The sequence below is a fragment of the Callithrix jacchus genome, chromosome 3, assembly GCF_049354715.1.
Source record: "Callithrix jacchus isolate 240 chromosome 3, calJac240_pri, whole genome shotgun sequence".
Lineage (NCBI taxonomy): Eukaryota > Metazoa > Chordata > Mammalia > Primates > Cebidae > Callithrix > Callithrix jacchus.
This window is the reverse complement of record NC_133504.1, coordinates 177,370,530-177,393,071: the sequence shown is the minus strand read 5'-3', so window position 1 is coordinate 177,393,071 and position 22,542 is coordinate 177,370,530. Positions and strand designations below refer to the sequence as shown.

The window sequence follows — 22,542 nt, the reverse complement described above, 5'->3', positions numbered from 1 at the left end:
TCATACATCCTGGGGATGGCTCCCAACCATTGAAGGATTGATATAGGTGCCAAAGGCTGGGTTGTAGCTCAAGAAGGAATAACCCTTCAGTGAGGTCTACAAAGCCCTCCCCTTGTGGATCAGGCCCAGGAAGCAGACCGTGGAGGCCCATGGCTTTTCTTAGCTCTTTCTCCTTTCCTATCCTGCTTCTCCCACTCTTTTAAATGTGTGTGTGTGTGTGTATTTCTGTACAACATTCCCTTAATAAACCTCACGTCCCTGAATCCCAGTTTTAGGCTCTGCTTCTAGAGATCTCAACCTAAGATACTTACCCTTTCCTTAGCTTCCCCTTTTCAAATCCCTTCCTAGAATTCACTGAGATGATAAATTAAAATTGCCTGGCAATTAATAAACACTTAATAAATAGTAACATATTTCCTCTCTCATCTTTACCATTAGTGCAAAGTGAAAATATGAGTAATGTACTTGAAACATAAAAGATCCTCCAGTGAATTTTCCTTACTCTGTATAGAAAAATATGCAAGTGAGACATTGATTTTTAAAATGGTAATTATTGTGCTTACGCTATGCAGTTATTGTGAGGATTAATTAAAATAATGAGCCTTAAGTAGAGATTTTTTTAGTGCAGAGCAAGCACTCAGTCACTGGAAGGTACTGCTTTCCCGCTTGACTACAACCTCCAAGAACACTATCTTTTCATGTTTCACCCTTGGCTAGCACAGGGCTCAGCACAGAGAAGACATTCCTGTGTTTGCTCCAGAAGCTTCAGTGAGCAAGGAAAGAACAATGCTTCATAAAAGATGGCACATGTTGCAGGACAGTTCTTTGGTAGCCTTGAATTGACCCAATTCTCTCCTTTTTCTTGCTCTTAGTTCTCAAGAATAATTGTAGCATGAGCTGGGAATGAAACACCCTGAGTTAAGGGGGTGACCAGCTGAAACAGCCGGAGCTCTGGTCCCAAGCCATCCCCTCATAGAAACAGGATGCCCTTCAGTGCTTTAGTCCAGCGTGTCACATGACCCTAGGGTGTAAAACCCAGGTCCAGCTGCTTTCCAGGGTCTCTCAGCTGTGGTGCAATGAATGGTCCCATGACTCCTAGGCTTCTGTTGCTTCTTGCTGCCTGTCTGTAAGTAATAAACCTGCTCCATGTAATTTGTTTCACATGAGTGTGTTCTGGCTCACTGGACTCAAACAAGTTGGTTACCAGTGCACAGTGAACTTACTTCACACAAGCTTTATGGTTCCACTTCATTTGGAGTCTGGACTGTGAATTTAAGCACAATACTTCTCATAATTGTGAGCAGATTGCTACACACGTACTCACACAAATAGCCAGATTCACTTGCTTTGGTCATTAACACAGTTTATTATTGGCACACTTATCAGTAAAGCATACATAAAATACAGCTGTTTTTAACACACGGAGCCACTGTGTCTTTACATGTGTGGAGGAACATATTAATATGCAAATGGAAAAATTAATTCTCTTATAAAGTTTCACATAAATACACTGGAGTAGCCCAAAAATGAAAAGTCCCCATAAAAGAACCAGGTGAGAGCTTTACAAAATATCATACAAGAAATATACTATAAAAAGAAAGGTCAACTCAGGTACAATTAAAAAACACACAAAAAGTTTCAGGTTTATTAAACTGCCCACAAAATCAATGGATTACATGGCTTGAAAATATTTGGATCAACAGCAACTTTACAAATGCATAAATTCTTAAGGGTCCAATTGTCTTCCTTTACTTAAAAATCTGCCCTGGCGTCTTTGATGAAAAAAATGACATTTCTTGTTTCAGCACTTGGGCTAAATTGAGTCGACTCAAGAACCAATTGACATGAGCTCGACCATAAATTACCTTGCTGGGCCCTCTTAGCTGTTGCCCAATGAAGGAAAACATAAAGAAGAAAAAGTAAAAGTACATTTAAATTACTTCCCAAAGCTGATTTTTTTGTCTTTTCTTTTTTTACTGAAACAAGAAACTCTCAGATGCAAGTCAAAAAGCAGAAAATATCTTACAATATTAAAAAGTCATCTGTAAGTTAGGTTCGGCATATTAATGAGATCCTGAGCACTGAGCATTTATGGACAATATGGCCTTCGTTTGATGAATAAAAAGGAAATTCAACACAAACACGTTGTTAAAATCGTGCCAGAAGATGCGTTAGTTTTCTCTCATTTTAATTACAATCAGTGCCAGTATCTGTATTTACCTGCGAAGGCCTCCAAGGAAGGGTCATGGAAGCTTATTTGGAATAATCCTCTCAATTAGAAAAAAAGAAAAAAGAAAGGAAATCAGATCACTGTGGTTTAGAAATAGATATTTGCATGGAAAAGTTTTTATCTCTTCTCTTTCCTCTCCTGTAAGTAAAGATCTGCCATTGTAATGATCACCCACGGACCTATTGACAGTGGATTCTGGTGCCGATCATCTTATTGGGAAGCCTGGGGTGGGGGGTTTTCTGATTTGGTCTCTTGAGTGGCGGGAGGTTTACTGTTCCACGGGCTGTTGTTCCCCAGCGCGGGTGAATTGTTGAAGTCCTCCTCGTCGTCCATGCCGTTGGCCGCATCATATTGCGTGTTTTCTAATCTAGTGATTAGCCTTTCGTCCTCGTCCCCAAACTCACCTCCCATCAGAGTTGGCTCTCCTACCACCATCACATCCTGTGAACAGCAGCTGACATTATTACAGGGAAACCTTGGGAGAGAGAAGCTCAGCTTAAAATAACAGTTGGAGGAGTCGGGGAACCTAGGACAGACACACTCGTGTACTGTACAACGGGGTCAAGTCTCAATGTCGGGGGCCGAGATGCATATTTGATTTCTACAGGAAATAAACATCGCCTCCTGATGTGTAACAACCACGCGAGTTTATGTCCTTAGTGCGCAGCCTGACACTGGAGAACGAGCAATGCTAGCAATCTGCAGAAATAAAAAAATGTATTTTTCAAAATTAAAAAAATCCATGCTTTCAACTTGCCGACATTGGGGACTTTGGAGAGGGCTGTGGAACCTTCTGCTGGGTGCTTCTCAATACCTCCAAAAATCTGCCACTATTATTCAGGGCCTGTGAGTGGCTTTGGAAACTAGCAGTGACCAGAGACACATGTAAGGTGCAATTCTGTAATATTCACACAACTCAGTCCAAATGGTATTTTCTGTGTCCAGGGATGATATACATTTTAATTGAAGACAGAATCTCTCTTTTCTCTACTCAGCCAGGCCCTTTTATGCAGCCAATATTCTTGACATTCTGCTACTTAATTATGGTAATTAATTTAGGTAAAGTTTTCGATAAAAACAATGTTCACACTGATTTGACAATTTGCATAGCTAATTAAGTCATTAGCAAAAACCTGCTGATTGCCAACAAGCCCTGAATTTACCATCTGTTATTTTATGGTGCCTGTCACCTATCACCACACAGGCAACCCTGCCACCCATCTGGGCAGTAAAGAGAACCAGTCTGTCCAGCTGGTGCCATAAAAGGAAGATGAAGAATGCTAATTAAAATTACATTGATGAAGCTGGTAGTCATCAGACATGGAAGCGTGCAAGAAGAATCCATCTAATCACTCCTTTAAGTACAAATTGTCCTTCCATGCAAATAAGTAAGCCTACGGTAGCTGGGAGCATGGGGAGGCCACAGCTGGAGAAGCCCAGGGACAGGGAAGAAGAATGCACACACAGGGCAGAGCTCCAGCTTCTTTGTTCAAAGGAGACCATATGGGGTTGATGAGTGACCTTGGCATGAGACAGGACATCTGTCAGGTGGATTCTTCTAGGCAGGCAATACTCCACTAGAAGTGCAGTAACTTCAGGAAAGTGACCAACTGTGATCAGTCTCCACTGAGGCCAGAGAAAGTAGGGCTAGCCAGATGCTTCTGGAGATGAGAGGATGGGGTTTCCAGTAGAAAGGCTAACTCAATAAAATGTTTTGACAACTGGGCGAAAATTCTTTTGACTAGAGCTTTGCCCAGAGAAGGCTTTCCTGGGACAGTAGACTGGAATACTGCCTACAGTCAGGAAAAGGGCCATGGGATCTCTAAATCCCTTTGGTGCCCCTGGAACAAATCCCTTAGTTTCCTCCTAGTCTTTTAAAATGGAAAACCTTGTTTTATTTATTTCTGCTCCCCATCATCCTTAAGTTAGGGGACATAATCAATAGGTTTCCAAACTTTGTTTTCTGACTAATCACTCTTGTGAATGGATAAAAATGATTTTTAAAAGAAATGTCTCAAATGGAGTAAATGCCTAAAAAGTGAACTTGGTAAATCCAGCAATAAAAATGCTGGTGGGTATTCAGCTGGGTGCCTCCAAGAAGATATTTATTATGTAATGAAGAACCACAAATGACAATGACATGGAAGGAGACTCCGGAGGACTGTTAAGGTGAGAGGCAAAGTAGACAACGTCCTTCTGCCTGGCAGGAAGGATGAAGGACTTTAGATGCAATGTGGCCACTGCAGAGATGTAAATGGTATTCAGTTAGCCAGGCAGCTGCAACATCACCCGTTGAGGGTGTTCAGGATCAACGAGTGCCGCTGAGTTACAGGCAGTTAGGAGATGATACTTATGATCAAGAACAAAGGGAGATGGAAAGAATAGGGCTAGATTGTACAGAGCACGACATGAGGGTTAATCTCATTTCACGACTTGTGTCCAGCACACTCGAAGGGCTTGAAAAACATGCGTAAGGCGTCACAGGGCAGGAGAAAGATGTTAGAACCAACCATGTGGGTCTGCATTAGTACTGTGACTCCAAAGTCATCGAGAGAGGATGGGAGAGTATGAGGAAGCATAATTTGAAAGAGGAGGAGAAAAATAAAAAGCGGCCAACTTAAAGTAAGCATGATATTAAAAGAGAAGCTCCCAACACTCCAGATGCATTCATTGAATTAGAAAACAAGTCATTCAAGAAAAGTACTATGAACATAGTGGTTTGAAACATTTTGAATGGAGCCGACAGGCTGGTAATCTGTTTGGTGAATCTTTGTTCTAGGAGCAGCTGGAAAAGATGTCTAGGCATAGGTGTTTTTAAACATACTAACATATGTTTTACTAATTATAAAAAAAAACCCTAGCTCAATACATAGTCGTGTGTGTGTGTGTGTGCGTGCGTGCACGTGCACGTGTGCACATAATTGACAAATGGCAAGTTAAGGGCTTCATATGCACATAGACAGTTAAGGCCACTTATAAATTTATGTGCACATTTCTCTTGGTTCTTCTAAACCTCTAGACTAGGATAGTGATTATCTGCTCTGACAGTCTTGATTTGTTATTCTCACACAAAATAAAGCATGATGTACATTCTAGGCTGCCTCTAATTAGGGGTTTTATCAGCATGTTCATTCCCATTTTGTTAAAAATCCCCCCAACATTGGCAGTGAGAGTACATTTCCTTCCCATCTCTATCCTGTGTCCCACAAGAGGCAACAGCGATTCATCTGAGAGAGGTCCATATGCCCTCAGCTCCCCACAAGGCCAACTTCTGCTCCTCGCTGGAAGCCCAGAGGTGCCACCAGCTCTCCCATTTCACATCTTCTCACTAATCCCCCGTGCAAAGACCACCAACCTCTGAGGAGGACTGGAAGTGACTCCTTTCAGGGCCCCTCAATGCTTCTCCTTAAATTGGCCAGAAGGGGTCACTGCTGTTGAATGACACAGGTCTCCATCCCTCCCAGGGTTGAGGCTGCAGTTCGGGATCGCTCCTAGCCCCTGCTCATGGAGTGAGAAGCAGAATCCAAGGATTAAACCCTAGCCCTCTCCAGACACACACATTGCTGCCGCAGCAGCTACACAGACCACGGCTGTGGTCCTAGTGGCACATGCCTTTGGACCAGATAGTGGATGCCTGCAGGTAGCATTTCTAGTTAACCAGTAGAATAGTGTTGATAACTCAGTAGACAGGGTTTAAAGATGTGTCACCACAAGTCATCCAATGCTTATCATTTAATGTCCATTCAGCTCAAAGACACAAATTAATTTGTACATTCTCCTTATCTGCTTTTCTCCCTCTCTGTGACATCTGACAATTTTACTTTATTAAAACATCTTTAACTGCATGGTGTGGAGATAGTGCTGAAATTCAACTTTCACTTTCTAAAGGTACCTTGCTCTTACTCACACAAAATCCAAAGGGTCTCAACTCATTAAAAACCCTCTGGATACAGGTATCATCCAGTAAAATACAGTTGTTGATTTGGAGGACAGAAGCATAATGTAGTACAAAAGTACATCCTCTCTCAAATGAAATTGAAATGATTCTGACTAGACCATGTGTATCAAAATATCTGACATGTAAGCTGCTACTCTCCACTTCTACAACCATGGCAGACATCACTGATGGATGGCCCACCAAACCCAGTCCAGATCTTAGAATCCTCCTCAATACCATACTCTGAGGGCTGGCAGGAGAGAGAAACCATCCTTACCATCCCTGATTAGACAGTGAGCTCTTCAATGACAGGGCTCTGTTGTTACTTTTTCACCTTGGTATTGCTGGTACCTGTCACAGTGTGGGCACATAGTAGGAGCTCAGGAAACATCTCTTGAATTGATTGGGATTCTTGCAGCTACAGTGCCTTTAAGTAGCTATGTCACCATTCCAGAATCCTCTGAAATGCACTTTTCCTTATTTGCTGGAGGAAACTAACAAATGTTACTGCCTTTAACTCCAGGATTGGATAAATAAATGGGCTCCTGTGCACACTTTTTCAGTTGATTTATCTAAATCAGGCCATTTCCTGTATCCAAAATTTCACCAGGAATGGGCATAACTTGGTACTTTAATAGACTACTTTTCCTCTTTTAACTTTTCCCCCATGATCTTTAGAGGTAATAGGTGTAAAGCCTAGCTCAGAAAGTGGAGGACCACCTGGGGACTATTTTCATTATTTAAAGACTATAATTTGTATCTTTGTAAAATATAACATAGCACCTTCCATTTTAGGCTGGTCATTCTCTCCATGACCCCTTCTTTCTAATGCAATGGGAATGAAAAATATACCCTCTGTCTGTGGGAGATGGGAGAAAAGACTCAATGGCCCCCCGAATCTTCAGGGTACTGATGGGGCTGCTTTTGGCCAAAGAGAACTGGCCAGTGGAAAGTGGGTACAAGTGGGTGGGGGAAGATTTGAAAGACACACTTGAAAGTAAGCGGGAATCCCTGTGTGAAGGTTCACTCCCACATGGAAGTGATGGAGCAGGATCAGAACAAGAAGGGTAAGCATCGGAGAAGAAGGGTAAGGGGGGGAAACCTGGGAAAGATGGAAAAGGTAACACTGTGCTGGTTGAGGGATGTAAGGAGTAGGACAACCTTGGAAACAGGGTATCTACAAGGCATCCACAAAGCACTAAGAAAATCTCAGGATTTGAATGATGGCCAAACCCCTGGTGACAGGGTGATATGATGGGACAGTAGAGAAGGAACAGCAGCAGTTTAAAGGAGCGAAGGACTTAAGGAGATATTCTAATAAGGGGCTGGGGAGTTAGGAGATGGGAGGGAATTAGGTAGAAGGGACAGAGTTCAAGAAGAATGAACAGGAGATGCAGAAAGTTCCTGTGCAGTTTTCACTATATGGGACTATCCTCAGCTGTCAGCTTTGCAATTCAATGAAGTCCCCTTCCTAATGGCCTTTGTCAAGATCAAGAAATGAAAGAAAGGGGCCAAGGAATCAAGACAGTTGAGACCAAACTAGAGGCTGATCCTCCGTCCCCCTCAGCTAATGAAATGGGCTAAGCGTGAGCTTCACTGAGCTGCATTTTCAGTGGCTGCCGGTTAATTACCTGAGACTTAAAATAAGAGGGGATGCCCATGTTGGGAAGGCCCAGTCAGATTACAATATGGGGCTGAGCCGCTGGGAGCTAGTTTCCAGTGGAGCACAGGGTCTCCAATGATGGTGCTGAGAGGCCCTGATATGCCACCAGGCATGCTGCTAAGTGATATTTTAATTAAACCTAAAGTGACATATCTCCTGTCTGTGACTCTGATGGCTTTTTAATTCAGGTCCCATTGCAGCACCACTCTTAATATTCCTTTCTAATTCCCAGTTTGCGGGGGAAGGTTTCCATGGCAGAGTTCCTCCCTCCCACCCCAACCTCTGTTCCTGCCTTTCCTCCCTCCCCCACCTCCAACCTGCCCGGAATTTTTTTTTTTTTTTTCCCCACTGAAAAGAGACTTTAATTTGGGCCCTTGGAGTAGGAAGCAGGCAGTTAGGATTTCAGGCCTAAGAGGAAAGCGAGACTTACAGGTACCTGACTGGACAGACTCAGGTTTGCGGCCGTGGTCTTCTTCTTGCTGCCAGTGCTGTTTGCGTTGTTCCCAGCACTGCTGTTGGAGGTGCTGCTGGTGGAATTTTTCCTTTTTCTCCGTTTGGTTGTCGGTTGCCTTGTGGGTTCTGCTGCAGTATGGAAAGGGGAAGAGGGGTCAGTTCTAGGACAAAAGCCACAAGGCAGTCATCAGTGTGGTTCCTCCCAGAAGTGGCCTTCGTAAACTGAAGAGCAGACTATTTAAACATTTTCCATTTCCTATAACCTTAGAAACAATAAAAGGAGAAAGCTGTAGATGCATTTTTAGCACAAAATGTGTGACACTCTTCTTTGTATGTAGATCCAATAACTTTGATTTAATTCTCTCTAATGATATGTATTTAATTTTGTAAAAATATTTTTTAGGAGTGTAACTACAAGTACCACTTTCATAATTGGATTTAAAATATTTTTACTATTGGAAAATTAGGGAAACTTTTTCCTCTAGTTTATCTTCTCTTTAAAACAGAGAGGACTCCTGGGATCCCTAGGGTACCTCCAAGGTACTAGTGAAGGGTGAATTTTACATCAACCAGTGTGCAACAGCAGCATCTACTGGTGAAATGTCATATTGCAGCCCACCTCTAATATACCTTCCGAGGATTCTCAAGTAAAATCAATTCCATCAGCTGTGGATGTGGAGCTTAGGTATTCCCAAGTTCAGAGGGAATACTCGTGGTTTGAGCACTGCTGTTTAATGAATGCTACTACGTCCAAAATTGCCAGAAAAAAAAGTCTGAGTATATGGTATAGCCAGCATATTACTGAGAGGAAACTAGACCTCTTAAAGGCCTATTCAGAAATAGAGAAAAACGTTTTTGACCTGAGGAATGAGGCAACACCTTAATGGGAATACAGAGACCCAAGGTAATGTGTGGTAATTTCTCTTATTTCCACATTCTTTATCTGTTTGTTTACTTATTAGGTATAGAACATTATGCAATGCCTGGCACTATTCTTAATGTTTCCAATGCATTAACTATTGGTATTCAAAAATCCTATTAGTTAGGAACTATTATTTTAATCTTTGCTTTGTAAATGAGAAAGTTTCAGAAGCCTTCTCCCAGCAGTTACTGAATAAGTTGGATATGGCAAGTAACAGCATCCTTCTAACTCTATTTTACACCTGACTGTGATGGAGAGCAGGCAAGCCAGGGCTACACTGGAACCAAATAAGAGGGCCTTGTAACATCTGTTTGAATCACGTGTATCTCCTCTCAACGGGAATCCCTAAAATGCCTATTCTGGACTATTTCCATTACCAGTAGATGGCTGTGGTAGCAAAATCAGGGACTTTGGAGACATAAAAACCTTTTTGTGACACAGTCCTCCTCTCATTTGTTAGCCATGAGACTGGCGATGCCAAATTAGTACCTTAAGTCTCAGAGCTCACTACATAAAATGGGGATAATACATATAAAGTTATCATAAGGATTCAACATTTCTGAATGTTTCACTCAGTGTTGTACCTCCCTAGTGGCTAGAAGCATGTCTGGAGCCTGGTAAAACTCTAAATAAATAATTGTTGAATGAATGAAGGGATTAATGAATAATAAATTAATTATATATGCCTATGTTGGAAAATATAGGTGCTGAGAGCATTTGCTGAGTGACGCACTTTTTCCCATATAGTCTTATTAGCATTAAAAGAAAAAATAAAGCCAATTTAAGCACATTTAGTATATTTGAAAAATAATATTCTAAAAGTCTAAAATTCCCATAAGATGGGGGATGTAACTATTCTACATAAAATAACACTTATTTTCTCAGCTTTCTAAATATGTATTTGATTAAATTTGCTGTATTCATTTTATATAAAACCCCTGGCCAATTACCAGCCGAAGGTGACCATTATATTTTGTGATTCAGAAAGCTATGTGCCTCGTGTTAATAATTACTCTTTATAAAAATAATTTTTAGCGAATGGATACGTTTTGCTTTTATGATCAATGAGGCTCAGCACACGCCTGGGAGTGAAAATGTATTAGATAGGAAGACAATTAACGATGACTTGAAGCGGCAATTTCAGATCCCCAGCAGGAGACTATAGTATCTAAACTGCATTCTAGGGAAGTGAGGGAAATGGAATCGTTCATGTATTCTCTTCATGATCAGAGTTACTTTGGATACAATGTATCTTTAAAAATAGAGCAAACTTCATTTTTCCTTCATTCCTTTCCTCCTTTCTTCCTTCCTTCTTTCCATCCCTTCTTTTTTTTTCTTTCCTTCCTCCTTGTCTTCCCTTTCTTCCTTCCTTTTCATAATTTCTATCATTCTTAAAAAAGAAAAATCTAAAACATTAGGCCACGAGAAGACAGCAGTCTGGCTCAGTGGAAGAACCACTGGATTGGGAGACAGGAACCTCTGACTCTGATCTCAACTGTGCCAATGACCTTCTTGATGACCTTGAACGCATCATTTTAACTCTCTGAGTTGCAGGTCCTAATCTGATAAGTGAGGGGACTGAAGAAAATTCTTAAGGATGTTTGCTTGTCACAAATTCAATGTGTCTATGTCCACAATCACGGTCAGAATATCCCTGATAAGCTGCTTGTCCTGATACATTTATAATCACCTTCTTCATTTTCACATCACTTTAATCCCTGGAAGACACCTCTGAAAACCTTTTCAGAGAGAGACAGAGCGAAGAATGAGGGTGGGGTGTACCTGGCGGAGCCACCATCCGCTGCCACTTCTGAAATAAGCAGGTCTTCAGGCAGTCTCGGGGACTGAGGTTGTAGGTTTTATGTCTCGACATCAGTTCCTGCATTGGCTCCAATATTACACACAACTGCAAGAAGTTCAAAGACATTGACATTTCACTACTCTATAATATGAATTACAATAAATAATGCTAACAGCTGGAATCAAGTAGACAGCTTTAAGGATACTTTTTTTCTGGTTTTGATTTTCTTTATGCAAGGAAAAAGAAATATAAAAACGATTATATCTACTTATAATTTGATATAGCTGAATGTGATACACCCACACATGCACACACACGCACGCACGCACACATGTGCACACGCACACACATTTACAAGCACACACATGTGCATGCACACACATGCCCACATGCATATTTACACGCACACACACGGACATGCATATGTACACACATGCATGCGCGCACACATGTACAGATAATGGGGTGGATATATGCAGCTCTATTCTGAATTCAAACGACTCTCTCTGGTTAAAAACAAACAAACAAACAAACAAACAGATGAACAAATGAACAAAAAACTCTTCTTTCGGCATGCTTCAGTTTCTACTCTGGTTTCTGTTCTTGTTTGTATAACCACGTGCTGTGAGTTACAATGCTAGTTCCTGCAGATTGGTAGCGAAATCCATCTTTTAAACTGGAGCACAGAGTGGCAACTACAGGCACTTTTTGATCTTAACTCTTAGAAAGGTGGATGGTGAATGTTATTTTATTTATGTACTCATGTGTATTTTATACATGATGATACTGTAAATAACGTATGTCAGCATTCGTTCAATGTGGGAGAGGTTCTGCATACAGCCACCTTGTTCCCTCCTTTGGTTAGTATTTTTTCAGCCTGACTTTGGTCTAAGACATCTGATGACAACGATTAATGAGGGAAACAGGAAGATAAAACCATTTAGGATTGCCTTGGACTTTTCTGAATTCCTTCTCAATTGGAAGCTGATCAGAATACTATTGCAATGAGTGTACTGTACCTATGAGGACAGAGACCATACTTTGGAATTACACATTAATCACTATTGCAATTACAACGATATAAATACTAGCCATGTACCATCTTCTGTGAAAAAACATCACTTTATTATGAAAGACAGATGTGCATGCACTCTTCAGCATCATCAGTCTACCTTCCTTATTAGCCCCTCTTCTATGCCATCCCTCATCTTGAACATGTCCCTAGAGGACACACTGCTTTTTGTCCACTGAGCTCTCTCGAACTGGAATTCTTCTCTCCCTTCCTCCTGGCAAATGTTCACTCATCCTTGAAAACATAGTTAATTCTGTTAAGCTTTCCTCTCAGATGTGCACCTCTCCCCACACAGGCTGAGCTTGGTGCCTCTTCAGTTCTCCATAGCGCACAGCCCCTTCTGCTGTATAGAGTCACTCATTCATGCCACGAAACCATCTGCTTCTAAGTCTGCCTTTACCACTAGGCCATGAATTCTTCGAAGGCTGAGACTATGCCTTTTATCTCTCTGTTCCTAGTTTAACTCAAATGAATAGTTGCATTTAAAGAGTGATTCTTAAAAAGTCTGAAGGATCTTTCTATGCTGATGTTTCTCAAGGTACGGTCTAAGGAACAGCTCCTTCAGAATCAAATGGGCTAACTGTTAAAAATTCAGATGTCTGGCTATGCCACTTCTGTTTCATTGGGTCTTGAGGTGGAGCTCCAAATGTGCATATCCCTGTTGGGGCTCAGAAAATGATACATCTAAATAAAGGCCTCTGTATAAAGCAAGTTTGTCTTTGACTTTCTCCTGCCTTACTCTCTCCTGTCCCTCATTCTCCCCCACAGCAAGCCATAGAAACTAGAATCTCTCTTCCCCAAGGAAGGGACTAGAAACCAGAACCTCTCTTCGCCAAAGGTAGACATAAAACCTAAACATATCATTCTAACTTTCCCCTGCCTTTCTGTGTAAGAGCTGGCCATAAAGAAATTCTGTGATCTGCTTTGGCAGTAGGTCATAAGACCCCCATTCCAGCAGGGATCCTGTCCCATACCCAGGAGGAAGGAGTGCTGAACAGAGAGACAAAGAAGAATCTGAACAGACAGGACTTGCTGGGTTTCGCCTTTCAATTATTCCATAAGGGCATACCCTTTTTGCCCAGTCACAGTCCAATACAGTTGTCCATTCCTCATGGAGCCTAAACATAAAAATGAATCATTTTCAGTGTATCTCTGGGTCTTCATTCTGAAGGCTCCTGTGTCATGTAAAACTCTGATTCAGGCCAGGTACAGTGGCTCGTGTCTGTAATCCCAGCACTTTAGGAGGCTGAGGTGGGTGGATCACGAGGTCAGGAGATTGAGACCATCCAGCTAACATGGTGAAAACCCATCTCTACTAAAAATACAAAAAATTAGTCAGGCATGGTGGCATGTGCCTGTAGTCCCAGCTACTCCAGAGGTTGAGGCAGGAGAATCACTTGAACCCGGAAGGTGGAGGTTGCAGTGAGCCAAGATCACACCACTGCACTCCAGCATGGGCAACACAGCAAGACTCTGTCTTGGGAAAAACAAACAAACAAACAAACAAACAAAACTTTGCTTCAATAAATATGTTATGCTTTTCTTTTGTTAACTTGTCTTTTGTTATAGGAGAGACCCTTACAATAGGTAAGAGAAGGAATCACACTTTTGTATCCCTATGCCCTCATATAATTCCAACAAACATGACTAGAATTGAAGTCCACTACCGTATATATCCAGGGCTTTAGAATAGATCATAGGACAGCAAGACATGTACAAACCTCCTGTGGTGTCCAGTTCTAAATCAATTTTCTTCTCACTCCCTCCCACTTTCTCATGTTCTCTTCCTTCCTTCTTAAGTCTAAGCATGATAATTACCTTTGGTGGTTTGTCCCTATTACTGAACCAAGCTTGCTTAAACCGCTCACCCCATTTAGAGGCTAACTGCACTTTTCCTTCATTTGTGATTCCTCCAGAAGACAATAAGATTTGAAAGCCTGAACAACACGAGGAACATGTGCACCATAGGGATCAAGACACCAACCCTAGTCAACCAGGCTGTAAAGTAATGAGACCAGAGTTAGTTATGCTGGGCCTTCAGTCTTGGTTACTTTGATGTACTTTTTGAAATCTAAAGTGTTAATATGGAAACACCTATGAAAAAGGCACCTATACAGTTAACTCCATATTCCAACATCAAGAAGATTCTACATGTGCATTCTTCTGTTAAGAATGCCTTGCTGATCTCACTACAGGGTATATCCCCATTTATTTATTAAAAATAAATCCTTCTGCCAAAAGGACACCTTCACTCATATGTTCGTCACAGTACCACTCACAATAGCGAAGACATGGAATCAACACAAGTGGCCATCAATGGTGGACTGGATAAAGAAAATGTGGTACACATTCACCATAGAATACTACACAGCCATAAAAAAAGAACAAAATTATGTCCTCTGTAGCAACATGGATGCAGCTGGAGTCTATGATCCTAAATGACTTGACACAGAAACAGAAAACCAAATACTGCATATTCTCACTTACAAGAGAGTTAACATTAGGTATATATGGGCACAAAGATGGGAACAACTGACACTGGGAACTCCAAAAGCAGGAGGGAGGGTTGAAAAACTACCTATCTGGTAGTATGTTCACTGTTTGAGTGACAGTATCAATAGAAGCCCAAACCTCAGCATCACAGATCATATTTGTGTAACAAACCTGCACATGTACCTCCTGAATCTAAAATAAAAATTGTAAAGAGGATGCTTTGCTACAAATAAAAGTGTAAGTTACAGACTGTACATTGCTTTTCCAAGCCATCAGTGCTCACCAGACCAAAAGGAGTGAAAACGTCCACAGTTATCTATGCAAGTAGATTTAGGAGTGGGTTATCCCTCAAAGAAGAACCACTGCTTGATCCACACAGGATCAGAAGTTATTTGCATGTATTATTAAGCAAGAATGGTAAGAAAAACTTCAGAGAAATCCTAATGACTGGGAAAGATTTTACAGTATTTTTTTTAGTATTTATTTTAAAAAGTTAAAAATGTTTTCAACATTTTCAAATGATTTTCATTTGGTTCATTTACCACTCATTGTAAATGAGCTTACAATGGAGATAAAATACATGGGTGGAGTGGAACAAATATGGATTTACAAGCTAAGAAGTCTAAGTATGGATTTTGACTGTCACAAGGTATGCATCCTTGGGTAAACTAGTTAAAAACACTGGCTTTCAGTTTCACCTGCAAAACAATACCCATCCGATCATTGTTGTGAGTCTCGGAGTTAATATGTCTAATGCATGACTATTCAATAATCTGTAGATAGTATAATTATATATTAGCAAGCACACATAGGTTGCAAAACAAACTACGTTTCTATTACTTTACATCAACAAACATTTATTGAGTTTCCTACTAAGTATCAAGCATTCCACGTGGTGCTGGGCACACAAAAGTGAGAATAACACAATCTCTGCCCTCAGAGAGCATCCTTAAAAATGCTTTAAGTATATGAATAAACTATCCTGTGTTTAAAGTTCTAGTGTCTTAGGAAATCACATTTTTCCAAAGCAAGTATTTTTCATTGTATGACAAGATAGATGGCGGGGATGACCTGTTTGGACCTGGAAAGGACTATCAGCCTTGGGCATGCTATGAAATGGGGGAGTTACACCTGTTGTGAGGACCCATGAGCTCATTGTCTTTTCCTTTTTTGCTGTGTTTTTCCTCTCTGGGTTTTCAGCAACATTTCTTTTTCAGATGCTAATCCTCAAAATGTATCCCTTTTCCTTTAATGTAAAAAAATATCTTCCCATCACTGTAACCCACCCCAAAGGAGCTTGCATCTCTGAATACTAATCAAGAATCCCCAAAGCCGTTTTCTTTTTTCCAGTGGAGAGTTCAGGGCTGGAGAGGCAGTCCTCTCCTTATTCATGTATGCAAACGAGGCTTCTCTGCTGCAAAGACGCAATGGCTTTGATGGGCTGTGTGCTGTAGGTGGCAGAACTAACTCAGATAAGAGCCTGTCTTCTTTGGCAGTAAGCCAGTGCATCTTGGCAACAGCAAAGGCTTGGGACATTATGAAATGAAATCAGGAAACAAGTTGGGGGAATGGATTCCCTTAGTATCTAGTTAAATCCTTTGGGAGCTGCTGTTCCTACTCTCCCTGAGGTCTGAGACCCTCATGAGAATCTGGCAAAGGCCATGCAACCTGACTTTCAAATTTTGTACAAAATTTCTGTTGGTTGTTGAATCCTCTACACCTCCATCCATTGACTCTAGGCAGAGTCCCCTGTTTGTAATAAGTATGAGCCAGGTTACAAGATATATGCCTTTTCCTCATCACCCCGACTCCATAGACACACAAAAACACCACTCAAATGCACATTATAGAACTGAGTATAATAACATATGGTCTTTTGATGTTGAAAAAAATTAATCTGCATAGTCAAGAAGGCTACAAAGTGCCCGCTGGACTTTTTCCCTTTGCCTAAAAAGAAAGGCCACAGACGACATGTTTGCAGTATCTGCAGCAGGCCGCATGCAGGCTTGCACTTTGGTTTGATCTGTTCCTGGTGTAGTACTGGAGTGAAGAATACCATGAAGAATCCCAGGACCCTGTGGAAGGGGAAGGGATCGGCACCCGAGATCACTCTCTGAATAAAAAACCCATAAACATGTGGACCCTGTCGAGTTCACATAGGATCCCAAAGAAAGCCATCGTTCATTCAGGCGAAGTTCCAAGGACACCTTTTTGCAGATTTACTGAATGTTTTAGGCTGAGCTCGCTCCCTTATGCTTCTGACCTCTTTTTATTAGATTCTGGCCCCAACACTGATCCTTTGGTATGAAATTTTGTAATTACAACAGGAACTTGATGAATGCATGGATGGATGGATGGATGATGGATGGACGGATGGATGGATGGATGGATGGATGGATGATGGATGGATGGATGGATGGATAGATGGAAAACAGATAGCTTGGCCAGATATATAGCAAGGAGTAATTTGTAAATGGCAGACAAATCAGGCATGGTCCTGTGGGCTCTGAAGTCACGAATTTGTCCATTTGATAAATAACTGATTGTCTCCTCCATGCAAAATGCTTTGCACAAATGCATATGTACGTCCCAGCCAGGCAGGAAGCTCGTAGCTCGGTCCCCGGATTCCTGCCTCTTCACGTTAACAGAAGGCCTAACAAATGCAGACAGTGCAGTGTTTTTGCTTTTGTTTTGCTTTTCATCTGACAGCTCTCCTGGAGAAATTTGATTCTTTTCACTACAGTCATTCCCATTCTTCTGGGGCATCTCATTGTCCAAACCTCAGGAATAGGTGGTGCTTGTCAGAGTTGGGTGTGAACTACAAGCAGTATTTGATTATCTCCCAACCTATGCTGTCTACCAACAACATTTTAATTCCATCCTTTTTGTGTGACAGCCTATGGCCTTGAGCCTTCCACTCTTTGTATGTAGGTCTGTTCAGAGTTGCTAGGTCAACACGTTCCTTAGATCTTTGCTTGAGTTGTTTTTCTTGACTAAAAGGCCTTCTCACCTCTTTCCCAGTCATCTGAACTAGGAGTTGGCAAACAATGACCTGTGGACTAAGTATTCATGCTTACTTACTGTCTATAGCTGCTTCTGTGCCACAGCGAAGCTGAGTAGTTTGGACAGCCCACGAATTAAAAAATACTCACTATCTTGTCCTTCACAGAAAGTTTGTGGACCTTTGAACTAAACCAGTACTATTCCAAGGAGGTGGCTGCAAACGACTTGTTATGTCTCCATACTAGAATAAAGATCATGAGGCAGAGCATATTCAAGTCACTGCTTCCTTTACTGAGAAAGTTTTGTGTTAAAAATATATCAGATCAACTAAACAATGTGCCCAGTGACATAGTTGATTTACATTCTGGAGACAGCTCCTTTACTTGTTGTGAACCACTTGTCCACACTAAGTCACACTGTCTGAACCACTAAGGTCCTAGAGGGTCCAGCTCAAATCCCACACCTGTCTCCGACTATCCTATTCTGCAACGGACTCTTTTGCTTCCGTAGCACTTATCATGAATCTTTGCACATCCCAGTATTTATATTTGCATTAGAAATTTTCCTTTCTCGTGGCCTTGTTCACCTCTTATCTATGGCAAGCTATGTTTTACTTTTTCTTTAACACGGTATTAGGCATGCTCAAATATTTGTTGAGTCATAACTTAATAATATCTATGGAACGCCTAGTCTACGTCTATCCCTGGAGTATGCGCCTTAAATATATTATATCATTAACCCTCACCCCCACCTTTTGGCCCACTTTTACAGGGGAGAAAACTCACCCAAACCCATTAAATCATCCAGAACTAGTATTAAAGAATGTGGTTCCTACAGTGTATCCAAGGCAATACAGCTATTTGAAGGGCAGAGAAGAGGTTCAGTCAAATTTCTCTGACTTCACTCCTGTGCTATTAACTCCTAAGTGCCATCTTGTTTAACTCCCTGAATATCAATGACTTAAATGACTTCGAAGATACCAAGTTCAAAGGCTTTCCCTATTTTTGTGTTTCTCTTTGCAAATGGCATTGATCCACAGAGCTAGTAAATAGCAGACTTGGGGGCTTGAACCCAGATGAATCTGGTTCCAAAACCTACACAGAGGGGTAGGTGAGCAGATTCATCTGGGTTCAAACCCCCAAGTAGGCCATTGTCTACCTATGTGTTCTTGGCCATGAAAGTTAGCCTCTTTGAATCTCAGTTTTCTCATCTAGAAATGGAGATAATACTACTTATCTCTGATAATTTGAAACAAAGTATGTAAGCCCTTAATACAAAAGCCTGGAACTAGGTCAGCGCTCAAAAGATGCACATTACTGTGATGAGAAATGCTATGGCCTTAAGGGCCAGCCCCACTGACCCAGGAACCCGATGTGCTACAGGACTGGGAAGCTTCTTTGGGAAGTAAGTCACATGGTCTCCAAGAGTCTTAGGGTTACTAGATAGAATGAATGCCCCCAAGGAGTAGTAATCAGGCCAATGGTACATGGCATTTTAGTAGCTAATGTCTCTGATAATAAACCATATTTAGAATTCAGTGATGTTCAATTCAACAAGCAGGTTCCCCACCACCTCCACCCCCAGTAATTTAGTCCTCTGGCTAAATCTGTACTAGAAAGACATCAGATGATTGGAGAGGGGGTGGGCGATTAAAAAAGCAAACTCTTATCTAAGGGTGAAGGAGTCTTTCCTAATTAAGAAACACATAATGGAAAGATAATATGTAAAATCTCAAAGAAAAAAAAACAACAAATAATCCCCACCAGGAAGCAGATAAGAATGACTAACAGGCATCCACATGACTAAACTCACTCTGCGCTGAAGAGGAAAAACAAGGGAGAGAGGAAACACTTTCCCTTAGAAGCTATGCAATTCTAAAACATCAGATTATGATTCAGGTTTATTTCCTGATAGGATTAAAGGTAGATTGGTTGTCAAATTCAAAACATTCTCCTTTTTATCTGAAGATTCAACCAGGGGATGTGTTGCCTTTTCTCAGTTTGTTGGCAAATTGATTACTCATGAAAGTTATTGTATCCAACCCTGGAGACTGGGAGTCCCTCTGTTCTCGGGCAGAGGAAATTGGCGGCAACTGTCACTCCACTCTTGAAGGGACCATCCTTCTTCTAGAGTGATCTTCCCTGACTTCACTTTTGAGGCTCTCAGGAAGAAGGCCATTGACTGCTTTTCTGATCCACCCAGGGGAGAAGTGCTTGGCCTGTTTTCCTCCGCTGGAGCAGCCGCATCAGACTAGCCAAGCTCACGATTTCTGCTGCACCTGTTAGGCCCATGAAAAGACCATTCAGGGCCCCTGCTGTTCTGTTCTTTACCTCTGATTCAACAGTCATAATTTCTCTGCCATTGTCTTTCTACATAGGTACCCCCTTCTACAATGCTTGGGTTATTTGCCTATTTGTTCTTAGAACTGCCCCTTCCTTCCAGCTCTACATGGCAGGAGACAAGCCCCTGCACATTATTTCTCAGCTGTCTTTGCCAACTGGCTTCAGGCGAGGTTTGGCCAGGTGGAGGTATCCAGGGAGATTAGGCAGAAGACGGCTGTGTTAGTTTCCTAGGACTATCATATCCTGGTACCATGGACTGTGTGGTATTAAACAACAGGAATGTGTTCTGTCTGCTCTGGAGGCTGGAAATCTGAAATCAAGGAGCAGGCAGGTCGAGATCCCTCTGAAGGCTGAAGGCTCCCATGAATATCCTTCCATGTCTCGTCCTAGCTGCTGGTGGCACCAGCAATCCTTAGAACTCCTTGGCTCGTAGATGTGTCTCTCCAATCTCTGCCTCCATCTGCACCTGGCCTTTTCCCCTATGTGTCTCTGTCCTCTCCTCTTCTTAAAAGGACACCAGTCATTGGATTTAGGGTGCACCCTAAAGCCAGAAAGATTTCATGCTGAGATCCTGAATTGATTACATCTGCAAAGACTCTACTCCCAAATAAGGGCACGTTCTAACTTTCCAGGTGAATATGAATTTTAAAGGAGCCTATTCAACCTACTCTATGGTTAAGGAAATAAGGAGAGGTATGTCTTGTCTTCTCTGTAGTTTAGCAGAGAAGCAGCTGTCATCTGAAAATATGCCACAATCATTAACAAACATCTAGGGAGCACTGTCTGTTACCTAGAGAGGTACAAGCAAATTTCTGGTAAGTTTATAAAATTCTTATTGACCAATTATTGTTCTTCAGTTGAGCCAAGGCACTAAAAATGAAGGCCAGTGGCTCAGAATTACTCTAAATGGCCTCCAACATTGTCTCTCTATTGTTTGCCACTATATTCGTCAGTGTTCTTTAGAGAACAGAACCAATAGGATGCATATATGTACATACATACATATGTACTTATGTATTTCAAAAAATTGGCTCGTGATTTTATGGGTTTCCAAGTCCCAAAATCCATGGAGTTTCCACAGGCTGGAAACTCACAATAGGACCAAACTTCATATATACTGCATTTTTGTTTAAACCCATATGTGGATACCTACAATAAAGTTTAAAGTACAACAGCAAAACTAGCAAGAATTTCTTTATTTTTCTTCACAATTTCACAGGTAGAAGATTCATTCTTACTTTAGATCTTAGTCACTTCTGGACTATTTTTCTTTCTTTATTAAGTCGGGAACCTTTACCTTTTACTTAAAGGAAACACTTTGTGGCTTCTCTTTGGCATATCTGAATGGCCAGCATCACTACTCTTCCATTCTTGGGGCCATTACTAATTAAAGTAAAGGTTACTTGAACACATGAACCGCCATAGTACGACAGTCAATCTGATAACCAAGCAGGCTACTCTGGGACCAATGGGTGGATAGTGTAGATGGCGTGTATCCATTGGACAAAGGGATGATTCATGTTCCAGGCAGGACAAAGGATAGTATGGGATTCTATCATGCTACTGAGAATGGCAATTTAAAACTTAAGAATAGTTTATTTCTAGAATTTGCTCCTTAATATTTTCAGACTGTGGTTGACCATAGGTAACTGGAAGTGTAGGAAACAAAACCATAGGTAAGAAAGGCCTACTGCATGGAATATTATGCAGCCATCAAAAATGATGAGTTCATGCCCTTTGTACGGACATGGATGAACCTGGAAACCATCATTCTCAGCAAACTGACACAAGAACAGAAAATCAAACACCGCATGTTCTCACTCATAGGTGGGTGTTGAACAATGAGAACACATGAACACAGGGAGGGGAGCATCACACACTGAGGTCTGTCAGGGGGAAATAGGGGAGAGACAGTGGGGGGTGGGGAGTTGGGGAGAGATAGCACGGGGAGAAATATCAGATATAGGTGATGGGGAGGAAGGCAGCAAATCACACTGCCATGTGTGTACCTATGCAAAAATCTTGCATGTTCTTCACATGTACCCCCAAACCTAAAATATGATAAAAAATATAATAAAATAAAATAATTTTTTTTAAAAAAGGCCTACTGCAACTAGTACTACAGCCTATCTAAGTTGACTCTTAAAATTAACTATTAGCTTGTCCTCTACTAGACTATAAACAACTAGAGGGATGAATTGTATCCTGTGAGTTTGTTTTATTTCTCTTTCAAGTTAGCAAGCAATGGGTCTGATGTTTGTGAAAAGAATGAATGCTTGAAAATAAGGATGGGTTAACTGGAAAACAAATGGACCAGATCTCGCTTTACCCATTTCATAACCGTATTACCCTGGGGCACATTATTCCAGCATGTATCACATAGTATTTATCAGGGGCCCTCTCTATGCTCAGGAAGGAGAGCAGCACTTGGGATGCAATGGTGAACACAGCAGATGCAGTTCCCTCCCCTGAGGCTTCCTGTTGGAGGGAGAGACAGGTGATAAACAAGGATTCCAAACTGGATGCACATAATAAAGAAGGGCAAAGCATGTCAGGAAGGGCTGCCTGAGGAATCGATATTTAAGTTGAGACATACAAAGATGAATTAAGAGTCAGCCAGGTGAAA

General features: G+C 41.4%; 1 protein-coding gene across 24 annotated transcripts in view; it reads right to left on the bottom strand.

Moving 5' to 3' along the window:
• Positions 1-1,346: 1,346 nt before the first annotated feature.
• The window catches only part of LDB2 (LIM domain binding 2), a 396,165-nt gene continuing 374,969 nt past the window's right edge, over positions 1,347-22,542 (bottom strand). For 3 of the 24 annotated variants that reach the window (XM_002745959.5, XM_035293998.3, XM_035293997.3), the window contains 3 exons: positions 10,988-11,111; positions 8,261-8,412; positions 1,347-2,671 (listed from right to left, as the gene is read on the bottom strand). In XM_002745959.5, coding sequence (XP_002746005.2) covers positions 2,441-2,671; positions 8,261-8,412; positions 10,988-11,111 — 507 coding nt within the window. In that variant the 3' untranslated portion in view covers positions 1,347-2,440. Of the gene's footprint in view, positions 2,930-5,585; positions 5,729-8,260; positions 8,413-10,987; positions 11,112-22,542 lie in introns of all 24 variants that reach the window. The other 21 variants (XM_008993555.5, XM_078367470.1, XM_008993558.5 and 18 more) reach the window with 15 other exon arrangements.